The following is a 24,632-nucleotide window of genomic DNA, read 5'->3' as shown; positions in this document are numbered from 1 at the left end:
AATAGCTTGTGACTTAAATGGAGGTGGGACTGTGTGGGCTGGGGGATTCGGGGTGGGCTAAAGAGCCTTTGGCTTTTAGGCTGATGGTTCTGATCCAGCCCAGAGGAAAGCTGTTAACATCTGCAGCCTCTTTGGTGGTCTATCTGCTCTCCCAGCAGTCTGTCTCAGGTCTCTGGGCATTTCGATGTAATAAACTGGTTGAATTTCCCAGGGGAGAAGTGCCCCCAATACAAAGCCACCCCTGCAGCTGGCAACATTGGGCAGTTTGAGCAGGGCGAGAGTCAAAGCTGGACTGGGCCATGGTGACCAAACTCCGCTTTTGCCCCTAGAGGTGTGGGGGAAGGTTGCTGGGCACCTGCCCGGTATAGACCTGTCCTGCCAATAAACAGCAGGGTCAGCCTCCAGGATTACAGTCAACGTAAACACAGTTCACTGGGCAAGCAATGGGAAAGGAGAGACACCCTCAGCCCCATGGTAATGGAACCGGGGGCTGAGGGAGAGCCCAGCAAGCAGGATAGGATGGACAGCTGGGCGGTGAAATGGATTTCGATGCTCATGGTGTTTTGAACCAAGAACCAGGCGGGGACAATGCTGGGTGGGGCAAGCAAGAGAAGGCCAGGAGTCTACTCACAGACTCCAGGCAGCTCCGCATGTCCCCACAACAGCTGTGTCCGGAGAGCTGCCCTCCCTACTCTGGCTTCTGCTGAGACCATGGGGTTGCTGCAGTATGCTCCTGTCTAGGCAGCCACAGGGCTTCTGCTAACCCATTCTCCCCCAAACCCATTCCACCCATGGCACAGGGGATCCAACCCAGCTTTGTCCTGCCTCGTTCCCCCAGAAGAGCCCCCACAGGCTCATGTGAGATTCCCCTCCCCCCCACCATCGCCACCTCCTTTTAACTCCATTGGATAAGGGGGCTCTGTGGAGGGCAAGAATAGGAGGCAATGCTAAGGGCTGCCCTTGCTGAATGGGGCTGGCTGACGCTTCTGCCCGTGCGACTGCCTCCCAGGCTCTGGCATCATGCAGAGACGGTTGGGCACAGACTGCAGGTCTGTGCCAAGCCGGCTGGGCGCCAGCTGCGTAAGCTGGTCAGAGACGTACAGTACATTCCTCCCCTGGCAGAGGTGCCCCCCCCCCCCGTATGACAACAGCAACTGGAACAGAACTTTGATCTCCTTGTGATCCCAGGGCATGGCAGGAATCTCAGCAGGGCAGAATGGCCCAGACTGAATGTTAGCAAAGAGAAAGGCACGGACGGACCTCTGGGTATTGCTGTGCAGCCTCTCTCACTTGGTTCCCCAGCTTGGGAAATTGCCAATCTTCTGCCCATCTGCCCCTGTGAGCGGTTAGACAACAGCTGCCATGCACCCTAGAGGTGGCTGCATTTCACTAGCTGTTGCAGACATAGAGTTACATTCGCCCCTCTGTTTCGCTGGCTTCTATCACCTGGTTTCTGAAGCTTCACCCGTAGCTGCACTGGGCGGGGGGAGTGAGGCAGCTTTAGGGGGCGTGGGGTCATGGCACGTCCAGGTGCTGCAGCCCCTCCTCTGCCAGAGGGTGCCACTGGCAACCGGTGCAGTCCCAGGTCGCTCTGGAGAGGGAAGGGGTGTGCAGCAGGGCCCCTCAACGAAGTACATCTCCTGGGGAGTTTCTAGCAGCACACTCTGAATCTGCTCTTCCCTAGTATAACCACCCACCTCTGGAAAACACCAGCAGCCTTCGCCCGGGGGTGAATACATGGGTGGGGCACGCGGACTCGCTGGCACAGGGAGTTGGAATCTGCCTCTCTCCCTGCCAGTGGGGGTGGATCCAGCCACTGCGGAGCTGCTCGGTGCCAGTAGGGTCCTTTGGGACTAGAGATGCTACAGAAGTGAGCCAGTGGTATCAATGCTGCGTCTGTGCGCAGAGAGCTGGCCTGGGATAATGGGGGCCAGGAGGAAGCATGTGTGTAGAACTTCCTGCTTCCGCAAAATGCTTTCTCCAGCTCCTTTCCTCCGCCCACTCCCATGGCTCCTGGCATCTGACTGACGCCTCATGCTCTCAGGACTCGGGTTATTCATGCATGTCGTGCTCTCTGGCAGTTCATGCTGTGGGGCTGAGCTCTGGGAGCCCAGCAGCGGGCTCTTCTGGGCTCGGTTGGTCCTTCTTTCTCTGCCCATGCCCCAGCTGCGATCTTGCATGGAGCATCACCACTTAATAGGTGCAACAATGGGCTGAAAGCGTTGTAAGAGGCATAGCATCAGCTGGTCAGCAAGAGCAGGGGGTTGGGAGCCAGGACTCCTGGGTTCTGTTCACACCTTTGAGAGAGTGTGTTGTCTAGTGGTTAGAGCAGGGGGGCTACGAGTCAGGATTTATGGGTTCTGTTCCCAGCTCTACCAAATCACATCACCCTGTGCCTCAGTTTTCCCATTCCCCAGGTAATGATACTGACCTTAGAGGGGTGCAGTACACGAATGTTTGTAAAGCCTTTTTAGATGCTATTGAAGTGCAGAGGTTTGTTGGCATATTGTCTTCTCTAGGAGGCATGTAGGGAGGATTAATTAGATAATGGATACTGCGTGCTCTATAAATGCTAGATTAGTATTGTAATGCGGTATCAGCGGATCACGCTGCGATGATTGCATGGCTGTCTGCAACTCGACACAATACCTCCTCTTCCCCCCACTCGCCCTGTTGCGAGGGCCGGTAGAAGGGCTAAAGAGGGTCGTGGGGAGACATCTGTGCCTCTCTAACCTTCCTTGTCCTCCCACTTGCCTCCCTAGCTGCTGGGCTGAAACCCAGAGGTGGCATCATGGTCTTGTGGTTAGAACTTGAAACTGTGAGTCAGGAGAAATGGGCTTTATTCCCAGCTCAGGGAGGGAGCTGGGTCTAGTAGTGGGAGCAGGGTGCTTTGAGTCAGGACTGCTGGCGTCTCTTTCCAACTCGGGCAAGGGGGTGTGGTGTCATTGTTGGAGCAGGGCAGCGAGGGCTAGGATTCCTGGGTTCAGTTCCCAGCTCAGGGAGGAAAGTGTGAGCTGATTGGAGCTGGGGCCTGTGACTCAGGAGTCCTGGGTTCTGCTCCCAACTTTGCTACTGATTTGTGGTGTGCAAGCTACTGCCGCTCTCTGCCTCAGTTTCCCGATCTCTGAATGTTGCTCTAGTTTGGCTGCATGTGTAAGTAAAGTGCACTGAGATCTGGAGTGGGGAACAAGCACATGCTATTTGTTCCTGCCCGTGTGGCTCATGGTTCCCCGTCCTGCTTCCTATGGGGAACCCATCAGTGATGGGGATGGTGCTCCGTTCACACGGACCCCAGCAGAGCTACTCTCAGGCCTGCTTGCTGTCCTACAGGCTCAGGCCACATCCTGCTGTTCTCAAAGGGCGGAGGTAAAGAACTTGCTATCTGGAATGGGTGAGGTGGTGCATGGTCCCTGAGGTCATGAGCTCCATAGGGGACTGCACGGCTTGCTTCTCAGGGTGTGGGCAGTGCAGGGGACGCCATGTGCTCTGTGCAGAGGACACTCCCTGATGCCATATGGCTGCTGCACGGACTGTGTTTGTGCTGCAGAGGGTGGTGTGTATACACGCCCTGGGGTGGTAGGGTGGGGCCATGTGCGTGTGTGTGTCTCCATGGAGAGCTGCCCAGCGTGTTATACAATCTGCTGTCAAGGGAGCTTCAGTTTCAGCATGGGGAGGTTACAAAACATTTCACCCTGCCGTAGCACAGCGATTCAAATGCATTCCCTACGCAGGTCAGGGAAGAGGACAGACGGACCCTCCTCCCCATCCCCCCATGGAGATGAGGGGTCCCTGGGAGAGGGCAGGTCAGAGAGGAAATTGGGAGGTTGAGCAGAGGAGCCACTAGAAATCAGACATGGGCCAGAGCTGCACGGTTTGGTTCTGGATCTGACCTTCACCAAGCTTTGAGGGTGTTGGATCCAGGAGTCGGGATCAGACCCATCCCTGCTAGAAAGCTGGGGGGAGAGGGGGTTATAGCCACAGAACCATTGTCAAAGGGGTGGAAGGAGGAAGAAATGAGCATGGAAGCCCGTGGTGCAGATCCTGAGTCGATCTAGAATATAAGCCAGCCCCCATCCCAAACCAACACATCCTCTTCTAGGTCATTAGTAGCTGTGGAAACCTTCAGTGTCTACTGTATGCCGAGTCCGAAGCCCAGCCCAGCACCACTCCCTGCCGTCCTCATGCTGAGTTTTGTTTGCCAACAGGATACAGTGCACCTGGGAGGACAGTCAGCACCACATGACGGGGAACAAACCATGGAGAGTGACGCCAAGAACGGGGAGGCTGCACCAAGATGGAGGAGACCTCAGGGAGGAGCCCAAGAAACCCAGGTGCTAGAGAACATGGTCGGGGCCGCACGCAGGAGCAGAAGTGTGGCGCTGGGGATCCCTTCTAAGAGCTGTCAGGACGGGGTGGACTTGAGCTGCGTGCCTGGGCCCGACTCAGCATTGCGCTCCGGGGAGAAGGCCTCTTTGTGGAAGCACGCCGAGAGGGCGAAGGAGTTCTCTCCATGTCTGAGATGGGGCCGAGAGACCCTCGGGGGGCTGGAGACAGCACTGGACTCTCCGTACCATCCTGCCGTTGAAGCAGATTTCTCCAAGCTCATGGAGGCCAGGCACCAGCCCCCCAGGAGGATGCAATCGAAGGAGACACCCGAGTTCCAGCTTCACTCCGAGCCCGAGAACGGGGAGGTAAATATCAGCTGGGCGGAGCAGAATAAAGACAGACCTGGCCCTATGTGGACAGAGGCCATGCTGGCCAGCCAGCTGGCCCTGTACAGCCATGCTTACCACAACTACCCCCTGCCGTTATCTGGTCTGGAAAACCAAAGCCCGGCTGCCACTAACAAACCTTACCGGCTGTCTGAGCAAGACTCCCTCCACTCTGCCAGTCCCTCTGGGGACAGCGCGGGCGATCCCACTTCCTTCCACCACCTGAGCACTCACTGCCCCTTCCTTCTTGAGGCCAAGCTGGCAGAGAGGAACCCCTTCTTGGCTTCCTCCATCGTACCAGCCAGCACTCCAGCTGAGTCTGCCTATGGCAATAGCTTGGCCAGCCTAGCCCTGGCTCACCAGCTCCAGGACTGCCCCTCTGCCTTGGGAGAGGCCCAGTACACTGACCCCGATTGGCATCGGGCACCTTACCCGCGCTCATGGAGCCAGCCGGTGTACCTGGGACCCCATCCAAGAACAAAGACCCCGTCAGCTTTTGAAACCTGCTCCAGCTCAGGGAACAAGGTAAGTGCTTGGAGTCTATACAGCTATTGCTCTTCGTGTTACAGTGGCACCAGGAGGGCGGCCCCAGCTGAGAGCCGTGTGCTAGATGCTGTACAAACACACACTAGTGACCAGCAGCACCACTGAGAACAATGCTGTTGAGCACTGAGCTCTCCTTTGAACATCTGGCAACAAGAGACAGTCCCTGCCTCAGAGACCTTCCAGTCTAACTAGACAAGACAAGCAGGGAAAGTATGGTTGTTCCCATTTCACAGATGGGGAAACTGAGGTGCAGAGCAATTATGACTCAGCCAAGGTCACTCAGAGAGTCTGTGGCAGAGTCAGGCCCTTTAAATCCCAGCCCAGTTCCTTAACCTCGATTCTATCCTACTAAGCACCCTTAGTTTCACAATCTATTGCATGCTCTTTGGGAGGGATATTGGAGACATCTTATGTCCTGGGGCTGGAGGTTAGCAGTGGACAAGGTCCCAGCGAGGATGTCCGGGCTCAGGAGTGAATTGCAGACCGGCTCCCTGACCTGCTGTTGGACTGATCTCTTGCTAGAAATGAGCCCAACAATTCGTGCAAAAGCACATGCAGAAAGGGGTGTGCGGAGCCAGGTGACATGGCAGAGGAAGAGGCAGACCTGTGAGTGGGCGTTAGACCTCAGTGGCAACTGAACCCTGGATGCTTTTGTATTCAGAGGATGAATCAGGAAGGTCCTTGCTGGTACCGTTAGGTAGGAGACAACCAGGGATACATGTCTGGGATCAAGTGGACAACATAACCCATTAACTAGGACCCAGAACCAGGGTTCTCCATCTGGAATAGTCTCCTCTGTGCTAGCCCAACCGGCTCTGGACTCTCTCCCTGGGGAGCTGCATAGGGAACAGCCAGGGTCTTAATTCAACCAGCCACTCTAGCACCCAGGATCAGCCAAGCAGCATGTTGCACTGAGCAAGAAACAAGACTAGAGAGGGTTAAACGCCTGTGAGGTCTCCCCAAGAGTAGCAGCCAGCCCGTCACTTTTAAATATGAAAGCAGCTGTTGGTTTGCAGGGTATCCCTGGGGAATATCTGCCTGGTGTCACCGGATCTCCCCCAAGTTGTGCTTGCCCGGGGTGACGAGGCCAGGCCTTGAACCAGCAGTTGGTAGGGGTGCTTGTTAGAGGGAGTGATTCAGGCTCATGGGCTGCTGGGCCTTGCTAAATTTCCAGCAGTGTCTTGTGTCGGGAAATGCTGTTGCTGGAGGCTGCAGACCAGTGATGCCCCCCCCCCCCCAAAGGTTTGTGCTTCTGGCTTTTCCGGCTGGTGCTCTCGGCCCCCCTCTCCAGTATGGGGGGTTGGGTCCTTAGCTGGGTGCAGGTGCTTGAAAAGGCTGGAAGCCACTCTCCCAGAACACTTGTCTCGATGCTGCCGCTGACCCCTCTGCACTGCACACAAAGCCTGGTCTGTGGGACCCAGGTTTGTGGACTTGGTGTTTGCATGGGCGCCCACGCTGCATTGTAAACCTTGACTTCCATTGCTGGACCCAGGTCTCACAGCCGCGCTAACGCATCCATACTGCACTACGCAGACCTTCTGACGTGGGTCTGCGGCTTGAGCTGCAGCCACTCTGCAAAATGACAGGCCTTGGACCCCAGTCCCAGCAGGACTCTGACCTGCTCCCCAGCAGGGTCCTAGAACCCTGGTCCTGAGTCCTTGCTGCCCTAAGTCAGACTCATCTATGTGTGGATGGAAGTGGGGCTTGAGTCAGAGCCTGGGCTTAGTGTGCAGTGGAGACAGACCCTCCGACGCTGGAGTGTTAGAGACGTCCCAAACAAGATGCGAGCATTTTGAGGAAGTGAGTGAGCCTGGTCTCCAGTGCCCCCTGTCTGACTGCGGGCAGCCCAAGGGGCGATCGCTTAGAAGGGATGTTGTCGGTAGATCAGGAGTGAGAGACGGGACAGTTTGTAGCAGTGGCAGGCCGCATCCCTTCAACCTTCTGGCTTGATGCAGACTGAGGGTGAATTCATGGTGCTTTTCTGAGTCGTGCTAATGGGGGTAGAGGCCGGGTGCTTGAGGGTCCCCTGCAGTGCTGCTATGGCCATTGCGAGAGGCTGTCTGGCACTGGGACAGGACATGGACGCCATCTGAGAATGGCAGCTCCTGGGTTTGGACTCCCCTGTGCTGCCTTGGGTGAGTCCCGGGTTAATGCCTCTGTCTGTAAAACTGGGATAATGATGTCATTGACCTGCCTCGCCAGGGGGGCTGCGAAGATTAGTCATTTAAGGATGGCGAAGCACTGGGGAAATGATAAGCTCTGCTTATGTGCCAGGTAAAGCTTGAAGCCTTGGCTCATTCTTTCCTCAGTCAGTGAGGGTTTAACCTGAGCAGGGTTTTGTATTATTTATTGGTATTCCAGTAGCGCCTGGAGGCCCCAGCCAAAACCGGGGACCAGTTGTGCTGGATGCTGTACAGACACGTGGTAAGAGACGATGCCTGCCCTAGATAATTTATAATCCAAACAGGCCAGACACACACAGGGAGGGAGAAAGGAAGGAGTATTATCCCCATTTTACCAGTGGGGAAACTGAGGCACAGAGACAAGGGGCCAGATTTCCTAAAGAGCTCAGACCCAGCCGCTCCCATTTAAGAACCTAAAATAAGTTGTGGGAGCAAAGTGCATCTGCAAAGCCTGACTCATGAGACTTGCCCAGGGTCACACGGAGTCCGGGGCACGGCCGCATATCCTGATTCCCAGCCCAGTGCTCTAAGCACAAGTCCCTGTGTCCTCTGCAGTTAGTATGGCAGGTGTGCCCGCTGGGCCTGCCCTTGTTCCCCCAAACACACTTGCTCCTCTCACTCTTCTCCCCCTAAAATCTCCCCCACTCCACTGACTCTACTCAGCACTTTGCTTTTTCCCCTCTAGGAGTTTTACCAGAAGAAGGATCCTGGCTTTCCCCACACAGGAGAGGACCTGACCCCTGTGCCCGACCAGGCGCAGCCTCGGCTGCTCGGCCAGTACGAGGTGGGGAAGGTGAAGCAAGATGGAGAGAGCGAGCTGGAGTTGACCTACGTGGAGCCCACGCGGAAGGGAGCTGAGCAGAGGGGGTGCATGGCACTGGCCCCTCCCAGTGACCAAACCCTTCCAAACAACCACGGCCAAATGGGTCAGCCGCTGTTCTACCTAAAGCACAAGGTGGCAGAGAGTTTGTGGTCCAGCCGGCCCCTGGTTCTGGATTATCCTCTCAGCAAAGCACCGGCCAGGCCCTCCGAGTCCAAAGACGAAAGCCTCGTGTACCAAAGCCTGAAGCCTGGCTCCCCTGCGGTGCTGCAGGAATCCTCTGGATCTCCGCGCATGGACAGATCCCAGCCCCCTGCCCTTTCCAAAGTAGAGCTCCCATCTGGGATAGAGGTGCTTCCAGCTCATGCTCTCCCCTGCAAATGCTCCCCTTGGGACTGCCCCCCGAGATGCTGCAAGAGGTGCCAGGGGGCGGGCTGTGACGCTGCCAACTCCTTTGGCACCAGAAATGAGAAGCCCGGGCCGTGCCGAGAAGGAGATGGAACCTTGGGAGGACATGGCATTCAACGGGGCAAGGTTTCCTCCCTGCTGCCCTGCCCTCCTAGCAATCACCACACCAAGCTGAAGAAGACCTGGCTGACCAGGCACTCGGCGCAGTTCAGATGCCCTGCTAGCTGCCTTGGGGACAAAGGGGCTCCTGGCCAGATCAAAGAGGGTTTGCCTCTGAGGTTCAAAGCTTTAAAGAGGGAAGGCCAGGAGAGTGCCGAAGAAGCAGATGGACCTGGCAAACGGACAGCTAAACGGCCCTACAGCCATGTCTCTGGGGAGGATCTCTGGAGCCCCTGCGGCAGGAGGGGCAGCTATTTGGCAAAGCGGAGCTCAAAGGCGGTGGCGAACGAGGCGCTAGATCCCACGAGGAAGGATTGTGAGGCCCCGGAGCAGAGGGAGGTGCTCCCAGCCATGGGAAGGAAAGCAGATGCAGGAGAGAGAGGTAAGAAACGTGGAACCTGTGTAGCCGAGCAGAGAAACAGGGGGATGCTAGGCCAGAGTTGTGGTGGCGTGGGGCTAATTCTTGCTCTGCAGCTGCCCCATCATTGCATAAGACACCCCTGCAGAGTGGCAGCTTGAACAGCCTTTGCTAGCTGACCTGATCCGCAGGGCAGAGCATGACTCCAGCACCGAGCATTGGCACAGGCTAGTCACGTTCAGGGGTAACTTTCATTGGGCCGGAGACATTCAGATTCGACGGTGACAGTGTAGGCGGATGGATGAAGGATATAATTCAATTCCAATTCTTTGGTCACTGAGAAACACGCGCACGAATGCAGACGCACAAACACGCACACAGGTACGCAAGAATGCAACGCCACACCCCAGCAAGATACACATACATGACAAATATGTGTTCGTGCATGTAAATACACACGCACATGCGCTCAGGCACAGAAAGACAGACAAGAGCAAAGCCCATGATTTGGAATAGCTTTGACTTTGCTCTTCAGTTATGGAGGGAGCCAGGAGAGAAGGAGATGGGACTTGGTCCCTAAATCCTTGTTCATTGTGCCTGGTGGTGGGGGCTAAAATGTCTCCCCAGGTCTCCTCCCTTCCACAGCAGCTCAAATGCTTTAGAAAACAGCTGGGCTGGGAGAGAGCAGGACCGGGGAACTTTTCTCTAGTGTTTCCTGCTGCCAGAGTCCCATGGCTCTCTCCTTGGCCCTCTCCTCTCCTCCCTCTCTCCATGGGGGAGGGCATTCCAAATGCCTTCAGTTGCGGTCCCTGTCCCATAGCGCATACGAGGCAAATTAACATGGTGCAATACGAGCATGCCATTAAAATGCTAGGCTGTGAGGGAGGGTGACGGGGACAATAATCACAAGTTCTTCGGGGGGGGTGGGGCTGTGTTTTTCTGGGCGTTCGTGCAGCACCCAGCACATGGGGGCGCCGATCGTGACTGGCAATGCTGATATAAAATAAGAGTAATTGTGTGGTTACCCAGTAAGGGACAGACACAGCCTAATGGTTCTTGGAGGGACATGAATATGGCCGGGGACTGGTGGGGGGGGTGGGGGGGTTGCGGGCAGCATTCCAAGTGCAACTCCCGGCATGTCGCCAACTTCAAGCGTTCAGCAATCATGAATAGAGTCCCCCAAAATCATGAGATGATTTACAGATAATTATTTTGGGGTGCTTTCTGGTTCCGGAGCCTTTACGGTCATGTTCTCAAGCTTTTCTCCCCCACCACAAGGGCTAGAAAGTTACTGTGTATTTTTGTTTTAAATGCAAGCTGAGATTTTCCTGTAATCACTTGACTTCTGGAGCTGGGGGCGGGGGGAACCAAATATTGCAAGACTCGCAGTCAAATGAGAACCCTGCTTAAGAGGCAGCATGAAAGAAGGGGTGAAGATGCCTTCACAAGGAGGACAGAGAAAGGGCATTAAGGTTGGCTCATTGGTGAAGGCAGAGAGAGCAGGGAAGCAAATGTGAAAGGAGACCAAGTCAGAGATGGCAGCAGATATGAATGAAGCAGGGCCAGGAAAGAGGACCAGTTTGAATCTGACACTCAGTGTATGGGAGCCAGTGAGATGCCTCAAGGATATGGAAGAGGACAGAGCTGCAGAAGCCAGGGGGAGGGAGCTAGCGAGCGTCAGAGGCCACAGGATCTTGTTTGGTCCCCTGGATTCATCCATCACCTTGAGTGACCTACCTCTCCACCCCACCTGCCACCCTCTGTGCAGCCACTCCTCTGTCTGTGTCTCTCTGACACCTCCAGGGCATCTCAGCCCCCCTGGGCCAAGCTCATCTCTTGTGAGGCCAGTGGAGTTACCCCAAGGACGGATTTGGCCTGTTCAGTTTGCCTTGTTGTCTTTCCTGATTTACCCACTCTCCTCCGTGGCAGGGAAGGAGGGGACCTTGGGTGGAGAGGGTATGGTAGGAGATAGGGCGGAATTAGGCTCGGGTGTTGCGGGGAATCACTCAGACGCGATCAGACGTTCTGCCACCTTCTCGGGTTCCATAAGTTCACGTGGCGACACTGCACTAGTCTGCTAGGCTGTCTTTCTGGTGCATCCCCCCCGCCGAGGTGTGCGAGGACCTTCGCAAGGAATCTTGGCCGGTGTCTCTGTAGCTGGTGCTCAACCCCATGTTGTTTCCCCAGGGCTCCTGAGTTGCAACGGAGAGGACGCCGGAGAGCAGAAGGAGAAGCGGTACCTACAGAGCGTTCCATGTATGGCCCTCCCTAACTGCATTGAGAGGTGTTGTGCTTGTGCCTCCAAGGATGGCATGGGCGCCGTGCCCCTGGAGGAGGAGGAAGAACCCGTGGAGACCTTCTGTAGGCTCCTGCATTTCCGAAGGTGAGCACACATGCAGCGGCCCCCTTCAGTTCTCCTGTGGCACTGAGAAGTGGCACCCTTGGGGCTTGCAAGATAACGAGTCTGGGGGGAGCCTGTGCTGTGATTTGGGGAAGCGTGGGCTGCTATTGGCAATGGCCCTCCCACACGGGGCGTTTGCTCATTCCTGCAGCCCCCAGGAAGCAGAGGGTAGAAGTGAGTATTAAATTAAAAAAGGAGACACTGGGTTGGGATATCAGGAAGAGCTTCCGAACAGTGAGATCAGCTGGGCAGTGGAGTCTGCTCCCCAGGGACAGGGTGGGAGTCACATTGCTTGGACATTTAAAATGAGAATGTGGAAGGCCCTGGGAGATCTGATGTAGGGAACCATCCTGCCTTTGGATTGCAAAGTCTTTGGGACAGGGACATCTTTTTGTTCTGTGTTTGCACAGCAGCTCGCACCATGGGGTCCCAGGCCAGGCCTGGGCCTCTAAGTACCATGGTAACTGTGACGAAGTGGGACTGTTCTTAATGTTTCCTCCGAATATTGTGGGGGTGCCTCAGTTTCCCCTATGCAGTTCTTAAGTATCTAGGTGGTGGGGTGAGGGTGTATGATCATTGCAGAGCCCTAGAGGGCAGGTGTGTGCAGGGGTCTGGACACAGAGAATGGCCAACACCCTGTTTCCTGGCAACTGATGGCCTGGGCCCTTCCCTTCCCTTCCCCCCCCCCCCAGGTGAAAGCTGAAGGGTTGGAGAACAAAGGAATCAGGTGACCACCTGGCCCAGGAAAGGAACAAAGCCCAGAGGAGGAGGGGCTGGAGGGAGTTTCAGTTTGGGGCTGGCTGGGACATGGAGTGAAGGGCAGATGTGGTTGTCTGGCTCACTGCCCCCCAAAATGGACCCAGCTGAGGGGTCCTGTTCTCTGCACCTACAAGCTCTGTGTTAGACCATGTTCCTGTCATCTAATAAACCTCTGTTTTACTGGCTGGCTGAGAGTCACATCTGACTGCGAAGTTGGGGTGCAGGACCCTCTGGCTTCCCCAGGAGCCCTGCCTGAGCGGACTCACTGGGGGAAGCGCACGGAGGGGCAGAGGATGCTGAATGCTCCGAGGTCAGACCCAGGAAGGTGGAAGCTGTGTGAGCTGTGTGTCCTGAAGACAGGCTGCTCACAGAAAGGCGACTGCCCCAGAGTCCTGACTGGCTTCATGGGGAGCAGTTCCAGAGCATCGCCCAGGGACTTCGTGACAGTAACACAAATAATATACCCATCCCATCCCAACTCCTCTACACTTCCATTCCATGACGCTGTGTTCCTGTCCGTCACCTCCTGTCCCTACAGGCTGGCCTGGCTCTGCTTTTGAGAAACTGACATAAAATGCAATGACAAGTAATAAAAAATTGTGCTGGACACACTGCTTGTGCAGACAGCTAGAGCTGGCTGCAATCACAGACACCATCAAACCACCGCAGAAGGCAGGGAAAGGGGGGCAGTACCCCTTTGTATCTCACAGACGGCAACAACCTTCCCTTCTGTATAGCTTTATGCACCTGCCACCACAGGAGATCTCACAACCTAATGGGGCTGAGCTTAATCAGTATTTGGATGGGAGCCCTCCGGCCAAAACCAGGAGGGGTGTGGTCGATACAGTAGGGACTGCATTTCTGTCTGAAGAGAGCTATCCGAGGGTCCTTTGCCAGTGGGTGTATTAAAGATCTGATGGTGCTGTTTGTTAGAGTCAGTGTGTTCACCTCAATGCTGTAACCAGATGCCAGTTCTGTTGGGGGACTATTTGGGGGAAGCGGGGACTCTGAAAAAGCCGGGGGGGGTCATGGTGGATAACAGCTGAATGTGAGCTCTCAGTACGACCCTGTGGTCAAGAGCACTAATGCAGTCCTTGGACGTATCACCGGGAGAATGTACGGGGAGGTGTAAGGAGGTTATTTTCTCTCTCTCTCTGATATTCTCGTGACTGCTGCTGGAATACTGTGTCCTGTTCTGGTGCCCACCAGTGAAGAAGAATGCTGATAAATTGGAGGGGCTTCAGAAAAGAGCCACGGGAACAATTAGCAGGAGTGCCTAACCTACGATCCATGGGCCGTACATGGCCCACCAGAACATTGCATAAGGCCCGTGGCCTGCTTCAACACAATATACTAACGGCCGAGTAATTAGCGTTTTGTCATCATGTTTACAACAGTTTAGTTTACATAAGTGTGTCAATAGACAATACTGGACATAGGTTGTTTCTATCTAAATACCTACAAAACAAGCTAAACTTAAAATATAAATCAATTCAGGTGACTTCAAATCTTATCAAAATGTGTAGAATCTGTTTGGCCCACGCAAGGTTGTGCTTAGGTTTCTACGGCACCACTGAATGAAAGGATTGGAAAACGCGTTCTTGTGATAGATGCCAGGAGCCCCATCAGTTTAGTTTAGCAAAGAGATGGTTAAGGGATGACTTGATCATAGTTTATAAGTACTTGCCTGGGGAACAAATATTTGATAAGAGAGGGCCCTTCAGTCCCACAGATAACGGTATAACTGGAGCCTATGCCTGGGAATTGAAGTGAGACAAATTTAGACGAGAGATAAGGCTCACATTTTTAATAGCGAGGGTAATTAACCATTGGAACAAGTTACCGAGAGCTGTGGTGGATTCTCCATCGCTGGCAATTGTAGAATCAAGGCTGCTGGATGTTTTCCTAATAGATCTGCTCTGGTTCAATGAGGAGTTAATTCAGGGAAGTTCTCGGGCCTGTGTTCTGCAGCTCAGACTAGATGATCACAGTGGTCCCTTCTGGCTTTCTAATCTGGGAATCTGGGTTGAGATTATGGGCTCTGGAGTTTTATCCCTTCAGGAAACCTGGCCCTGGAACGCTAAAGCCCTGCTCCCTGCCTGCTGGCCACAGGTAGCCGGCCTGGCAGCCCCTGGACTCTCTCTCACTTGGTAGTTTTCTCCTTGCTGTGACCATCGCTGAGTCCTCTCTGTGCTGCTTTTAGGCTCACATTCTCTGACAGTGGAGAGCTGAGCGTGGATGGATTTTCCACGCTGGACGAAGCCGAGGGCGAGAGTTTATGCCTGAGGATCTCCAGCAGGGAGAGAAGGGCCCAGGACATCAGCATCAGCCTCAGCCTCGCCAAGTATCTCCTCTCCGTTCTGGGGGACCAGTTCTGTGAGGCCATCAGGAGAGACAGAGAGGCCTGGTTGTGGGCTCAAGGGGAAAACGAAAGTAAGTCAGAAACAAAAGTGCTGGGGACCACTTTGGGGCACGGAGATGCTCACCTACTGCAGCGTGTGACGCCCTGAATTCCACAGAAGCTAGACGCTCCCCTGCCCGGTGCCTGGGGTCACCGCTTACCCCCTGGGCAAAGAGGGCGTGAAATGTGAGCCGGGAATAGTGATTCTTGTTGCATTTTGCACCCGCTGGGATTGATCCTTCTGTAACTGGCCCCAGTGGGAGTCAGGAGAGTCTCTGTGTGAATGGTGAACTTACACTGGTGCAAAGCTGGGGGCCAGAGAAGGGAGAGGTAGGTCGCAGGTGCCTGTGTGTCTGCACTGCAGCTGGGAGGTGTGATTACAGCATGTGTAGGCGTGCCTCGGCCGGCTTTAACCCAGCTAGTTTGAAAATGAGCAGAGACACCGCAGCAGCATGGGTGGTGGCACCTTGAGTATGCACCTGGGGTCCTGGGCTCACCGCACTAGCCTGCAGAGCCACAACTTCCCTGCTATCGCTCCTCAAGCCAGCTTGGTGCTAGTTAGATCAAAGCCAGCTCTGGTGTAGCACACAGGCTGCGACTGCACCTCCTGACAGCCGGGAAGACAGGCCCAGTGACTCCGTAAGTTGTAATGCAGGTGCCCAGTGGGGCCCTGTGAGTCCGATGGAGAGGGCCGTTTCTCGGCTCAGTCCATTTCCCAAAGGGTTGTGCTGACAAGGGGGTTTCTCTGTCCTGGGTCTTGGGCCACAGTCGCTCACTGCCCGCGTGGCTCAGGTTCCTTGGTTGGAAAGCTGGGTTTGTGCCTGCCGAAGTGAGCCACGGTGAAGTGCTGTGCTGCCCCGTCCCCTCTGCTGGCTGTCTCCAGCGCATCTAATCCAGTGCTGATCGCAGTGGCTCCAGTGCAAGTTGGGAGTCACTGGGGGTGCCTCTGCATTTACACCACTGTCAGTGAGAGCAGAATCTGGCCCATAGGCTTGAGGTTGTTTTCCCCTTCATTGGCTTGGCGGCAGTGTTGCAGGCCTCACCTGAGCTATCCACATGCACCCGCTCTGCAGGAGGTGGAAAGGAACCTTGGGGCCCGGGACTGAGCGACCATGGAGACTCCACTCCACTCTGGTGTCAAGCCGAGGTGCTGCCTCTGTGCCGCGGATCCATGGAGAGCAGTGTGTGATCATGCCATGTGGAAAGCAGATTCCCTGCTCACCCCAGGGGAGGGTGCTGTCCCATGCCAGGGCAGCCTGGGGAAAGCCAGGAATGCTGTAGGGCAGTTTCGGGGAGCTGTATGGAAAGAGAGGGAGCGTAGCTCAGGCTTGGGGTTAGACTGAATTCCCTGGCCAGCTCTAGTGCCGCTGTCTCCAGGTTACGCTCTTCCATGCGGGCAGAAGCTTTGTGATGAAGGGGAGGGGAAGGGGTGACATGGTTGGAGCCGGAAAGCTGGGGAGGGAGGAGACCCCTCCCCCCATAATTTGTTCCCAGCAGCACGGTGGTGGTTGAGAGCAGCTTTCCAATCCAAACAGAAGGGCCTTTGGCAGGAAACAGAGGCACCCCAGACTTTACACCTCAAATATTTGGAGTACATAGTGCCTGAGTCCCATGTGAGATAAGGGCCTTTGTCCCGGAGCAGAGGGGCCAGCAGCTGAATGCATTTGTTTGCTTGCAGGGGTGAGCGCCTGGCGGCGAGGGAAAGACGCCCAGCAAGCCTGCGATGCCTGCCGGCACGGCCTCTTCAACACTCACTGGAGCTGCTCCAGCTGTGGGTTCCAGCTGTGCTCGGAGTGCTACCGGACCAAGAGAGAGAGAGCCAGCCCAGGTTGTGCCCAAGGTTCACAAAGCACTTCAGGAGAGCGTTGTGGGGCAGGCCTGGGGCAGTTATAACCGTCCGGGAGGTCAGCTGAGAGCACGTACTGCATTGTACGACAGCATACAATGGAACCCTCAATCCAAACAGTCCTGGTTGCTGGGGTGGAGGTTTTGTATCTGGCCTTTAACCTGAATTTTGCAAATGGCCCCTCCGTTGAGCCAAAGCTCCAGATCTGAACATGCAGCCCCCCAGCGTGGGGTGTGCAGAATCCAGAGCCAAACTTGCAGCTTAAGCCTGTTTGCTCCATGACACTAGCATGGTTCTGGGTGTTGCTGCAGGCTCCAAACTCAGAGCGGGTCGAGCCAGAGTTTGGCTGAAAATCATGGCGCTGTTGCAGGAAGCTGGATCCGGTGTGGGACTGGTGGAAGGTGAAATGTGCCACTTTGACTGACTGACAAATTGAAATGCTGGGTTCTTTTGGAGCCCAGACTCAAAGCAACCCTTAGGATGCGGGGAACAGTCCTCCCCATTTGGATTTAATTCAGAGAATAGGTTCCCATGAGCGCCAGCCAAGTGACACCTATTTGCATTTAGACGTGTGCAGCAGAGCAGAGTCCTTCCTCTGTGAGCCCTGGATTGAAGAGCTGAGGGCTTCATCTTGCAGGTTGCTGACTGCACTGAGGTCCACAGGCCCTGTCTATGCTGCATGGCGACCTGTTTGCACGGGTGTAGCTAAGTCAGTGTATGGCTGCACCGGTGTCAGATGGGTAGCACGAGAGAGCACACCTCATTTTGCACTGGTGCAGTGTTTCTGTGCTAGGGGTTTGCACGAGTATAATTACACCAATACCCCTGCCCAGACAAGTCCTTTGGCTAAGGGAGGGGTGGGGGGGAATGGACGGAATTCTTGGTGCTGCTGTTTCGACTCTGTTGACGTTGGTAGAGGGCTCAAGTGGTACAATTTGCAACTGGATTTCAGCCTCTCCCTGCATCCAGTGTCTGAGTTTGGAGCCATCTCAAAATTCCCAATTTGAAGAGTTTTTTGGGGTGGGGGGAGGTAGCAGCTCCAGTCCCTGTGAGTTTGTCAGCTCTCAGCAATAACTAGTGCCCACATTCTCTCTCTCTCTCTCTCTCTCTCTCTCTCTCTAGCCCGGGCAGAGGAGTCTGTGCAGTCAGCCAAGTGTGTCCAAGGGCAGGGCCATGACGTTCTGTCCCTGATTCCTGCCCAGTTCATCCCCACCCATGGTGAGCTACCCCCTGGCGCTTCCCAAGGCAGTTGGGCGAACAGCAGGAGAAGCTGGTGTACAGATCATGGGAAATGGGCTTGGCAGGGCTCCCCACTCCTGTGCTTTATGCTTGGGGGGAACGATCCCTACTTGGCACCTGGAATCGAAAAGGAAGCATCTGATCCAGTGCTCCTTTAGCTGCGTTCCCTGCAGCGCTTCCCTCTGGGCATGTCTCCACAGCCAGCATTCCCACCCTGCTCCCTGCAGCGCCTCCTGCTGGGAGAGGCTGGGGCTGCAGTCACAACGATCTCGTCCGCAGTCAGGGCTCCCGCTCCCTCCCTGCTGAGCTCCTGCCGTGCTTTGAGGGAGGAACTGGCTGGGACAGAGCTGTGCAAAACGCTATTGCTAAGCAATGCTGTCGCCTCTCAGACCTGCCGCCTGCTCTAACCCACCTCCATCCTTCTCCTAGTCCTGGCTGAGCTCTGGAAGCTGATGCACGAAGTGCAGGTGAAGTTTGACATCGAGTCGCACTGCCCCTGCAGACTGAGCATCCTGAGCAAGAGCCTCACCGACAACACGAGGGGCGGGCAGGTATGATTCAGGGGTAGGGGCGGGATGGGTGTAGGGGGAAAGCAGCCAGAGTGGGGTCTATTGGGATGGGATGGGAGGGGGCAGGGAGAACACGGGGGGGTGGGGGAGGCTGGATGTAAAAGGAACTGTGTGTCTGAGTAGGAGACACCCCGCTTGGCATTCAGAGGGGTGATGGGGAGCAAGCAATGGTAGCAACAGAGGTGTACCCATAGTAACTCCAAGCACCCGGCATGCCCAGAGAAGCACCGTGCGGGAGCAGTCGTGCTGGGGGTGCTATGGGTGGGGGCCTGAATCTCACTCCCAGCCATGTACCCCACTGGCAGGGGCTGCTCTTGTCTGTAATAGATGGGGTATCCCATGATAGCAGGCCCCAGCCTGCTGGGCTCCGTGGGGCCTGGGGTATCAGTGCCTTTAGTCGCAGTTTGATGTCTGGAGGAATAGTTATGGAGCCCTCCTGGGAGGGAGGCTAGAGGGAGCAAGGCTGGGAGATGGTCCCACCTGGGGCGCCCTCATGGACCCCTCACTTTGGATGTTTCAGAAGGCGGAGATGGGGAACCTGACACCTTTGCTACAACCTGCCTGCAACGGAGAGACAGATGGGTCGAGGGAAATCAAGGAAGGTAGGTCTCGCCGATTCTGTCTCTGCTGCGTGCACAGAAGGATTGGACGCTCTCTGTGCATGCCACTGATGCAGCAGGGAGCAAACCAGCCCTCCTCCTCTGCAGCCTCTGGGAGGCAGAGGGGATGGGTGAGGAGGGCCGGGTGCATGTGCTGTACCACCTCTGTGGGAATAGAAGACACCACGGGAGAGGTGCGAGTCCCCAGTGTACATGGGAAAGCAGTGTAACCTGGGTCAGGACTGGGAAAGACCCAGGGCTTGGGTAGTTGTGCGTGGGGGGTGAGGGGGGGGCAGGGGAGGAGCTGCAGGACCAGGACTGAGGTGCAATGTGGAGTTCAGGGGCTGTAGGGCAGACTACAGAGCTGAGAGAGAGACCCTTGCATGGCTCCTAACGGTACCTGCTCTGTGCCTGGGGGAGCAGGGTCTCCTGCGGGCACCTGTGGACTTGCTGTTCTGCCCTTGTGGGACGCCCAGCTCAGAGTCCCCTGGGGGAAGGGTATCGGTGACATCTCTCCAACCCTTCCCCTTTCGCCCCCCATCCCTAGAAAGCCCAGACTCCGTCCACCCACTGAGCGAGCCGGGCCCTAAGGGTACGGTGCAGACATCCACTCTCTGCGAGCTGTTGACCTCTACGGCCGTCAGGCTGTGCCTGGGGCAGAACGGCATCCGCATGGCATTCGCGCCCGTCTCCCCGGCCTTGCCCAGCGTGAGTACAGGCCGTTCTTTTGCTGGTTCTACCGCTGGGGACCTCCCTTCAGACATGGGCTGGGCCTCCCACTTCCAACACCTGGATCTGAGCTCCGCAACTTAGGCCCCCCAGTACAGATTCCGATCCAATCCCAGATCCAAGCTACGTGCCCCAGGCCCATCTCCAGGGTGAATGATCCCGGGTCCCCGAGGTTGGATCTCATAGGGAGATTGGCTCCGACGGGGCTGTGCTTACTTCATGGGAGGGATTATCAGTCACGTCCCCGGGGAGAGGGGCCTGGGAAAGGGGTAGGGTGGTAAGGATGCCGTGGAGACACTGGGGTTTCAGTCTTGGTCCTTTGCCCTCACAGGACAACAGGATCACCAACATCCTGGACAGCATCATTGCCCAGGTGGTGGAGAGGAAGATCCAGGAGAAGCACTCAGAGTGTGAGCTGAGGAGCCCCAGCCCCCCTGAGCCGCAGGTCTCCCACTGCATCCTGGCCCCAGGGGGACTCCTGTGGCTTCATGATCCAAACCACTCCTGCAACTACAAGCTCTTCCAGGAGCACTGGAGGCAGGGCCAGGTAGGGACAGTAACACCAGCACCTATAGTCTCGAGGGATCTCTCTGGGCTGTCTCCTCAGTCCCACCCCATCCCTGTCACCTGTGTGCTTTGTTGCATCAGTGCCACACCAGAGCCCCACGGTCCTTAGTGATGTGCTGGCCCGGGGGCTGTCCAGGCTGTTCCCTCAGCTCAGTACCACACAGAGAGGAGGGCTTTTCCCAGGGCTGCTGCATGGGGAAGGGGCTTGTTCTACCACCCCACTGGGGTTGCTGTTTGAGGGTCCCCTGTTGAAGGGCTGGGAGCAGCCTTGTCTGCCCCTCTGCACTCCCCCCAAGGGTTATAGCATTCCATTCTGGCCCCTCATGCCCTTCTCCCTGGGATGACGTCTCCTGCACACTCTCTAGGCACGCTCCAGCCCGGTAACCTCCGCCTCCCCTGTGCTGCCCCCCCGCAGCCTGTCTTGGTTTCAGGGCTGCAGAAGACACTGAAGAGAAACCTGTGGGAGCCCGAGTCGTTCTGCCACGAGCAGCGGGAGCAGGAGGTGCAGGCGGTGAACTTGCGAAGCCAGCCGGGCTGGACAAGGATCAGCAGCAAGGACTTCTGGGATGGCTTTACCTCCAGTGCCAGTAAGCAGCTGAGAGCTTGCCGGAGGGTTAGCATGGAGGCGGGGCTGGCTCCATTGGGCACCTGCAGGTGGGGTGGGGACTGTTGTACCGCGGCTTGTTAGAAAGGAGGGTGCTGGGTCTCAGGGCAGTGCCTAGTAGACAGATGCCCACGTCACAAACCCAGCACTAACCGCACTCTACCCCCTAGAAAGGGTCCCTCCAGGGCTGGGCTGAGGCCTGTTGGCAGGACAGTGTGGAGAGGAAGCATCTGTCCTGTGGGTACAGAAGCTACCAGTCTCCAGGGCGTGGGGGGAGAGATCTGGCTCCTTTCTGCTGCAATAAAGTCAGTCTGAGTTTAAAAAGGCACAAGGGAACCAGGGTTATTTATCATCCCTTCCCCATAGTGCGGACAGGACAGACCCAGCCAAAAAATAAGGCTTGGGATAGCATGGGCAACTGCAGGGACCTACCATGCACTTCTCTAACAGTGAGCGTGGGCACCAGCCTCTGTGCTCTGGCTGCATGTGGAGGGGAAATTCACTTGATACTTGCACCGTCCTGCTGCCGGGGAAGGTCTGATGCTTTGAGTTACAGCGGGAGTAAAGCTGGGGGAGCAAGGCAGGCTTGAGGTGCGCAGGGGCTCTGCCAGGAGAGACACCCTGCTCCCCGCAGCCTGCATAAGTGGGAGACCCAGTTGTCTGTAAGACCCTGCTCTTCCTTTCCCTACAGAATGCCTGGAGACAGAGAACAGCGAAGGGAACCTGCTCAAGCTGGAGAGCAGCTTTGGGGACATGCCAAGGTGCAGGTATGTGGATACTGGGGGCAGAGAGAAAGCTACCCACTTGCCTGCCCCCGGCTCTCCCTCTCTGTGCCGGCTCACCCACCCATGGTTCCCCCCACTCCGCACGGCTTGCCCACACCCTTATCCTATCTTCCCACTCACCTGCACCCATCCTTGCCTCTACATCCACTCCCTCACATCATCTCCTCCCCACTTTGTAGGGTTAGGACCCTTCCAGGTTCACCTCAGTGTCAGAGCTGGGACTGGACCTCAGGCCGGTGTGCAGGCCACTAGCCATTAGCATGGAGGTACATGCCCCCACTGCACATGGTTGGTCACCGTGGAAGTGCATCTCTCAGTGCACCTGCCGTGATCGGCAGCCGCTACATGGGTAGCACCTTCTACTCCCCAGGTGAGCGCCCAGGCCTGGCTTTTCCAGATCCCCTGGGCTACCTCCTTGCATGGGCAGCCCCAGAGCCATCTGGGGAAGGAGACTTAGCTTAGAGTGGCTTTAGCTCCCAGGGCTGAACCCGCCCCTTGTGTGAGTGCAGGGCTGAGCCAAGCTGTTGAGGCCCCCCTCTGCCTGCCACTTTCCCAGTAGCTTGTAAGCCTGCCGCTGCCATGGGATGGGGAGCGGAAAAAACAGGCCTTGTTTTTCACATCCATGTGTTTTTATTTTGGAAGGAGGTGGCGAGGAGCTGGCAGGCGGCTGGGGCAGCGGCAGCCCCTGCCAGGACCTACCTTTTCCACTGGGGCACAGGGAGTATTCTCGGTCTGCTGGCTCTGTGGCTGTAAGCGATAGTCTCCTCACAGCCTCCATGCCACGGCCTCGCCTCCTTCCCTACCATTACAGGAGTGCACTCTGGGGTCCCGAAGGAGGGAAACCACAGCACAATACACAGGGGCTCTTTGGACTTAGCTTTTATGCAGCAGGGCAGCCCCCACTGCAGATCCCTATAACAGGGTCCTGTAGGGCAGCACCCCACATGGGAGGGAGACTCCAGCTCAGCCTGTTCTCAGAGTCCTGCACCTTATTGCCCTGCACCATGTCTCATCCGTCACACCGGCACACAGCTCTGCCCTGCTGACTTCAGGGGTGGGGTTCACACTCATTTTAGACTGAGGATCAAGCTCCCAATTCTAGGAAGGCAAGAGGATTTGGGGAGGGAAATCCCAAGTGCTGTCCTGACCCCACTTCCCGGCTGAGACTAGGCCCCCAGAGATCAGTCTCGGGCCGAGTCCGTCTCTGCCTTCTCACCCTTCAGGGACGGCCCGATAGCATCTCGTTACAACATCTGAGCGTATCACTGGTTTGTATTAGGGACAGGCCAAAACAAAAGCCATTTCTGTGAACAAACCCTGATCATTCACCGTACATATCTCCTTCCATCCAAGGACCTCAAAGCCACAGAGACACATTGACTAGTCTTTGTAACCATCCTCTGAGGCTGCCTTCCCCCCATGTTACAGACAGAGAAACTGAGGCATAGAATGCTCACAGAAAGAGTTGATGGCAGAGTGGGGAATAAAATTTCCAGCCCCCCCTGCTCTGACCACTAGCCCCCACTCCCCTTCCCAAGCTGGGAATGGAGCTCAGGAGCCCTGACTTCCAGACCAGCCCCTCCCCAGGTGTATGCGGCCGTTCGAACTATGGCATAAATGCCTTGATTTCACAGCTTCATAAGCTCCGTAGTACGGTTGGGGGCATTCCCAAGTTCTGCCCATGCCTGTGCCATGGTTGTTTCCGTGAGCAACTGATGCACTGCAAAGGGATAAAGCTGAAAGGAGCGCCTAATAAATGAAAGGGCAAAGTCAGCGTGTAGGTGCCATCTGTGACCTCCTTGCTGATTTGGGTAGGCTACGTGGCTGGGCAAGGATCCCCGGGCAGGCTCTGCCACCTTTGAGTAACCAGGGGTATTTCAGATTTTTGTCAATAACCTCCCTAGCACCCCGCAAGCCCAGTGCTTCTGTCTGTTACGCTGCTGTAATACAGGGGCGTCCCCCTGCAGTTAGTGGCGTTTCAATGGGTTAACTGGGAGAGGAAAATCTGGCCTGTTATTGTGGGCCGTAACATTTCCCAGTGCTCTTTAAAACCCAGACCCAGTCAGTGTGTCCACACTTCAAAGAAAGGGGTGTTCTTAACTTGGGTTGGCCAACGTGGGTTCAAATAGCAGGGAAGACATTGCAAATCGGGTTAGCAGCTCACGTTCAACCCCAGGCTCCCACAGGCTTTAACCTGAGCTGAGTTGCTGTGTTTTCCCTGCTCTATTTTAACTCAAGCCAGGTCACCGCAGTAAGGCTGTGGGGCAGGAACCTGCAGGAACAGTGTCCTTGCACTTTTGGCTTTGTATGCACTGTACAGGCAAAGTCATGCCGCATGGCGGACACCGTTTTATACAGAAACATGCTGTGGAGTCTTACTGGTGGAGCAGGGTCACACCAGCAGGGGCAGAGTACCTGCACTTAAAAAAGTCGGGAGCACACCCCCGGCTGACCTGAGTTAAGAGCTTTTTTGCAGTGTAGACCTACTCAGTGTGGCGGTGTGTGATTTCCTGCAGGCTGGCTGCAAGCTAGGGGAAGGAGTCACCTTTTCGGCACCCGTCATTCCTTCCTATTGTCTGTTCCTCAGAACATGCTCCTGTATGATAGAGTCTGAATGCCCAGGGCTGGCCCATCGGCTGGGAGAATGGCAGCAAAACGAGCTGCGGGGGGAGAGAGTGACATGCTCTAGTTTGGGGAGTTACGAGTCTTCTCCTCTCTCCCACAGGGCTGAAAACCTCTATGCCAGTTTGCCGCTGCTGGAGTACTGTGGGCATGATGGAAAGCTGAACTTAGCCTCCTACCTGCCGGGTAGCCAAGGCAGGCAGTGGCTGAGTCCCCAGATCTGTGCTGCCTATGGTTTGTCCTGCTCTCCACTTGCATTTTAATTAGCTCTTGTACTGCCTGTATGTCTCAAAGTGCTTCGCAAAGCAGGGCAAGCCTCATTATC

General features: G+C 55.9%; 1 protein-coding gene across 5 annotated transcripts in view; it reads left to right on the top strand.

The window, feature by feature from the left end:
* The window catches only part of HR (HR lysine demethylase and nuclear receptor corepressor), a 48,616-nt gene that overhangs the window by 16,115 nt on the left and 7,869 nt on the right, over positions 1-24,632 (top strand). For 4 of the 5 annotated variants that reach the window (XM_073324975.2, XM_073324973.2, XM_073324971.2 and 1 more), the window contains 13 exons: positions 4,206-5,237; positions 8,127-9,210; positions 11,374-11,569; positions 14,550-14,779; positions 16,426-16,575; positions 17,716-17,811; positions 18,262-18,383; positions 18,922-19,003; positions 19,548-19,708; positions 20,061-20,276; positions 20,712-20,883; positions 21,592-21,667; positions 24,411-24,541. In XM_073324975.2, the coding sequence (XP_073181076.1) occupies positions 4,257-5,237; positions 8,127-9,210; positions 11,374-11,569; positions 14,550-14,779; positions 16,426-16,575; positions 17,716-17,811; positions 18,262-18,383; positions 18,922-19,003; positions 19,548-19,708; positions 20,061-20,276; positions 20,712-20,883; positions 21,592-21,667; positions 24,411-24,541 (3,697 nt within the window). In that variant the 5' untranslated portion in view covers positions 4,206-4,256. Of the gene's footprint in view, positions 1-4,205; positions 5,238-7,619; positions 7,683-8,126; positions 9,211-11,373; positions 11,570-14,549; positions 14,780-16,425; positions 16,576-17,715; positions 17,812-18,261; positions 18,384-18,921; positions 19,004-19,547; positions 19,709-20,060; positions 20,277-20,711; positions 20,884-21,591; positions 21,668-24,410; positions 24,542-24,632 lie in introns of those variants that run through there. The other variant, XM_073324976.2, reaches the window with a different exon arrangement.

Source organism: Lepidochelys kempii, chromosome 26 (genome assembly GCF_965140285.1).
Source record: "Lepidochelys kempii isolate rLepKem1 chromosome 26, rLepKem1.hap1, whole genome shotgun sequence".
NCBI classification, from domain to species: Eukaryota; Metazoa; Chordata; order Testudines; family Cheloniidae; genus Lepidochelys; species Lepidochelys kempii.
The sequence above is the reverse complement of the archived record's forward strand: the minus strand, read 5'-3'. Positions and strand labels throughout refer to the sequence as shown.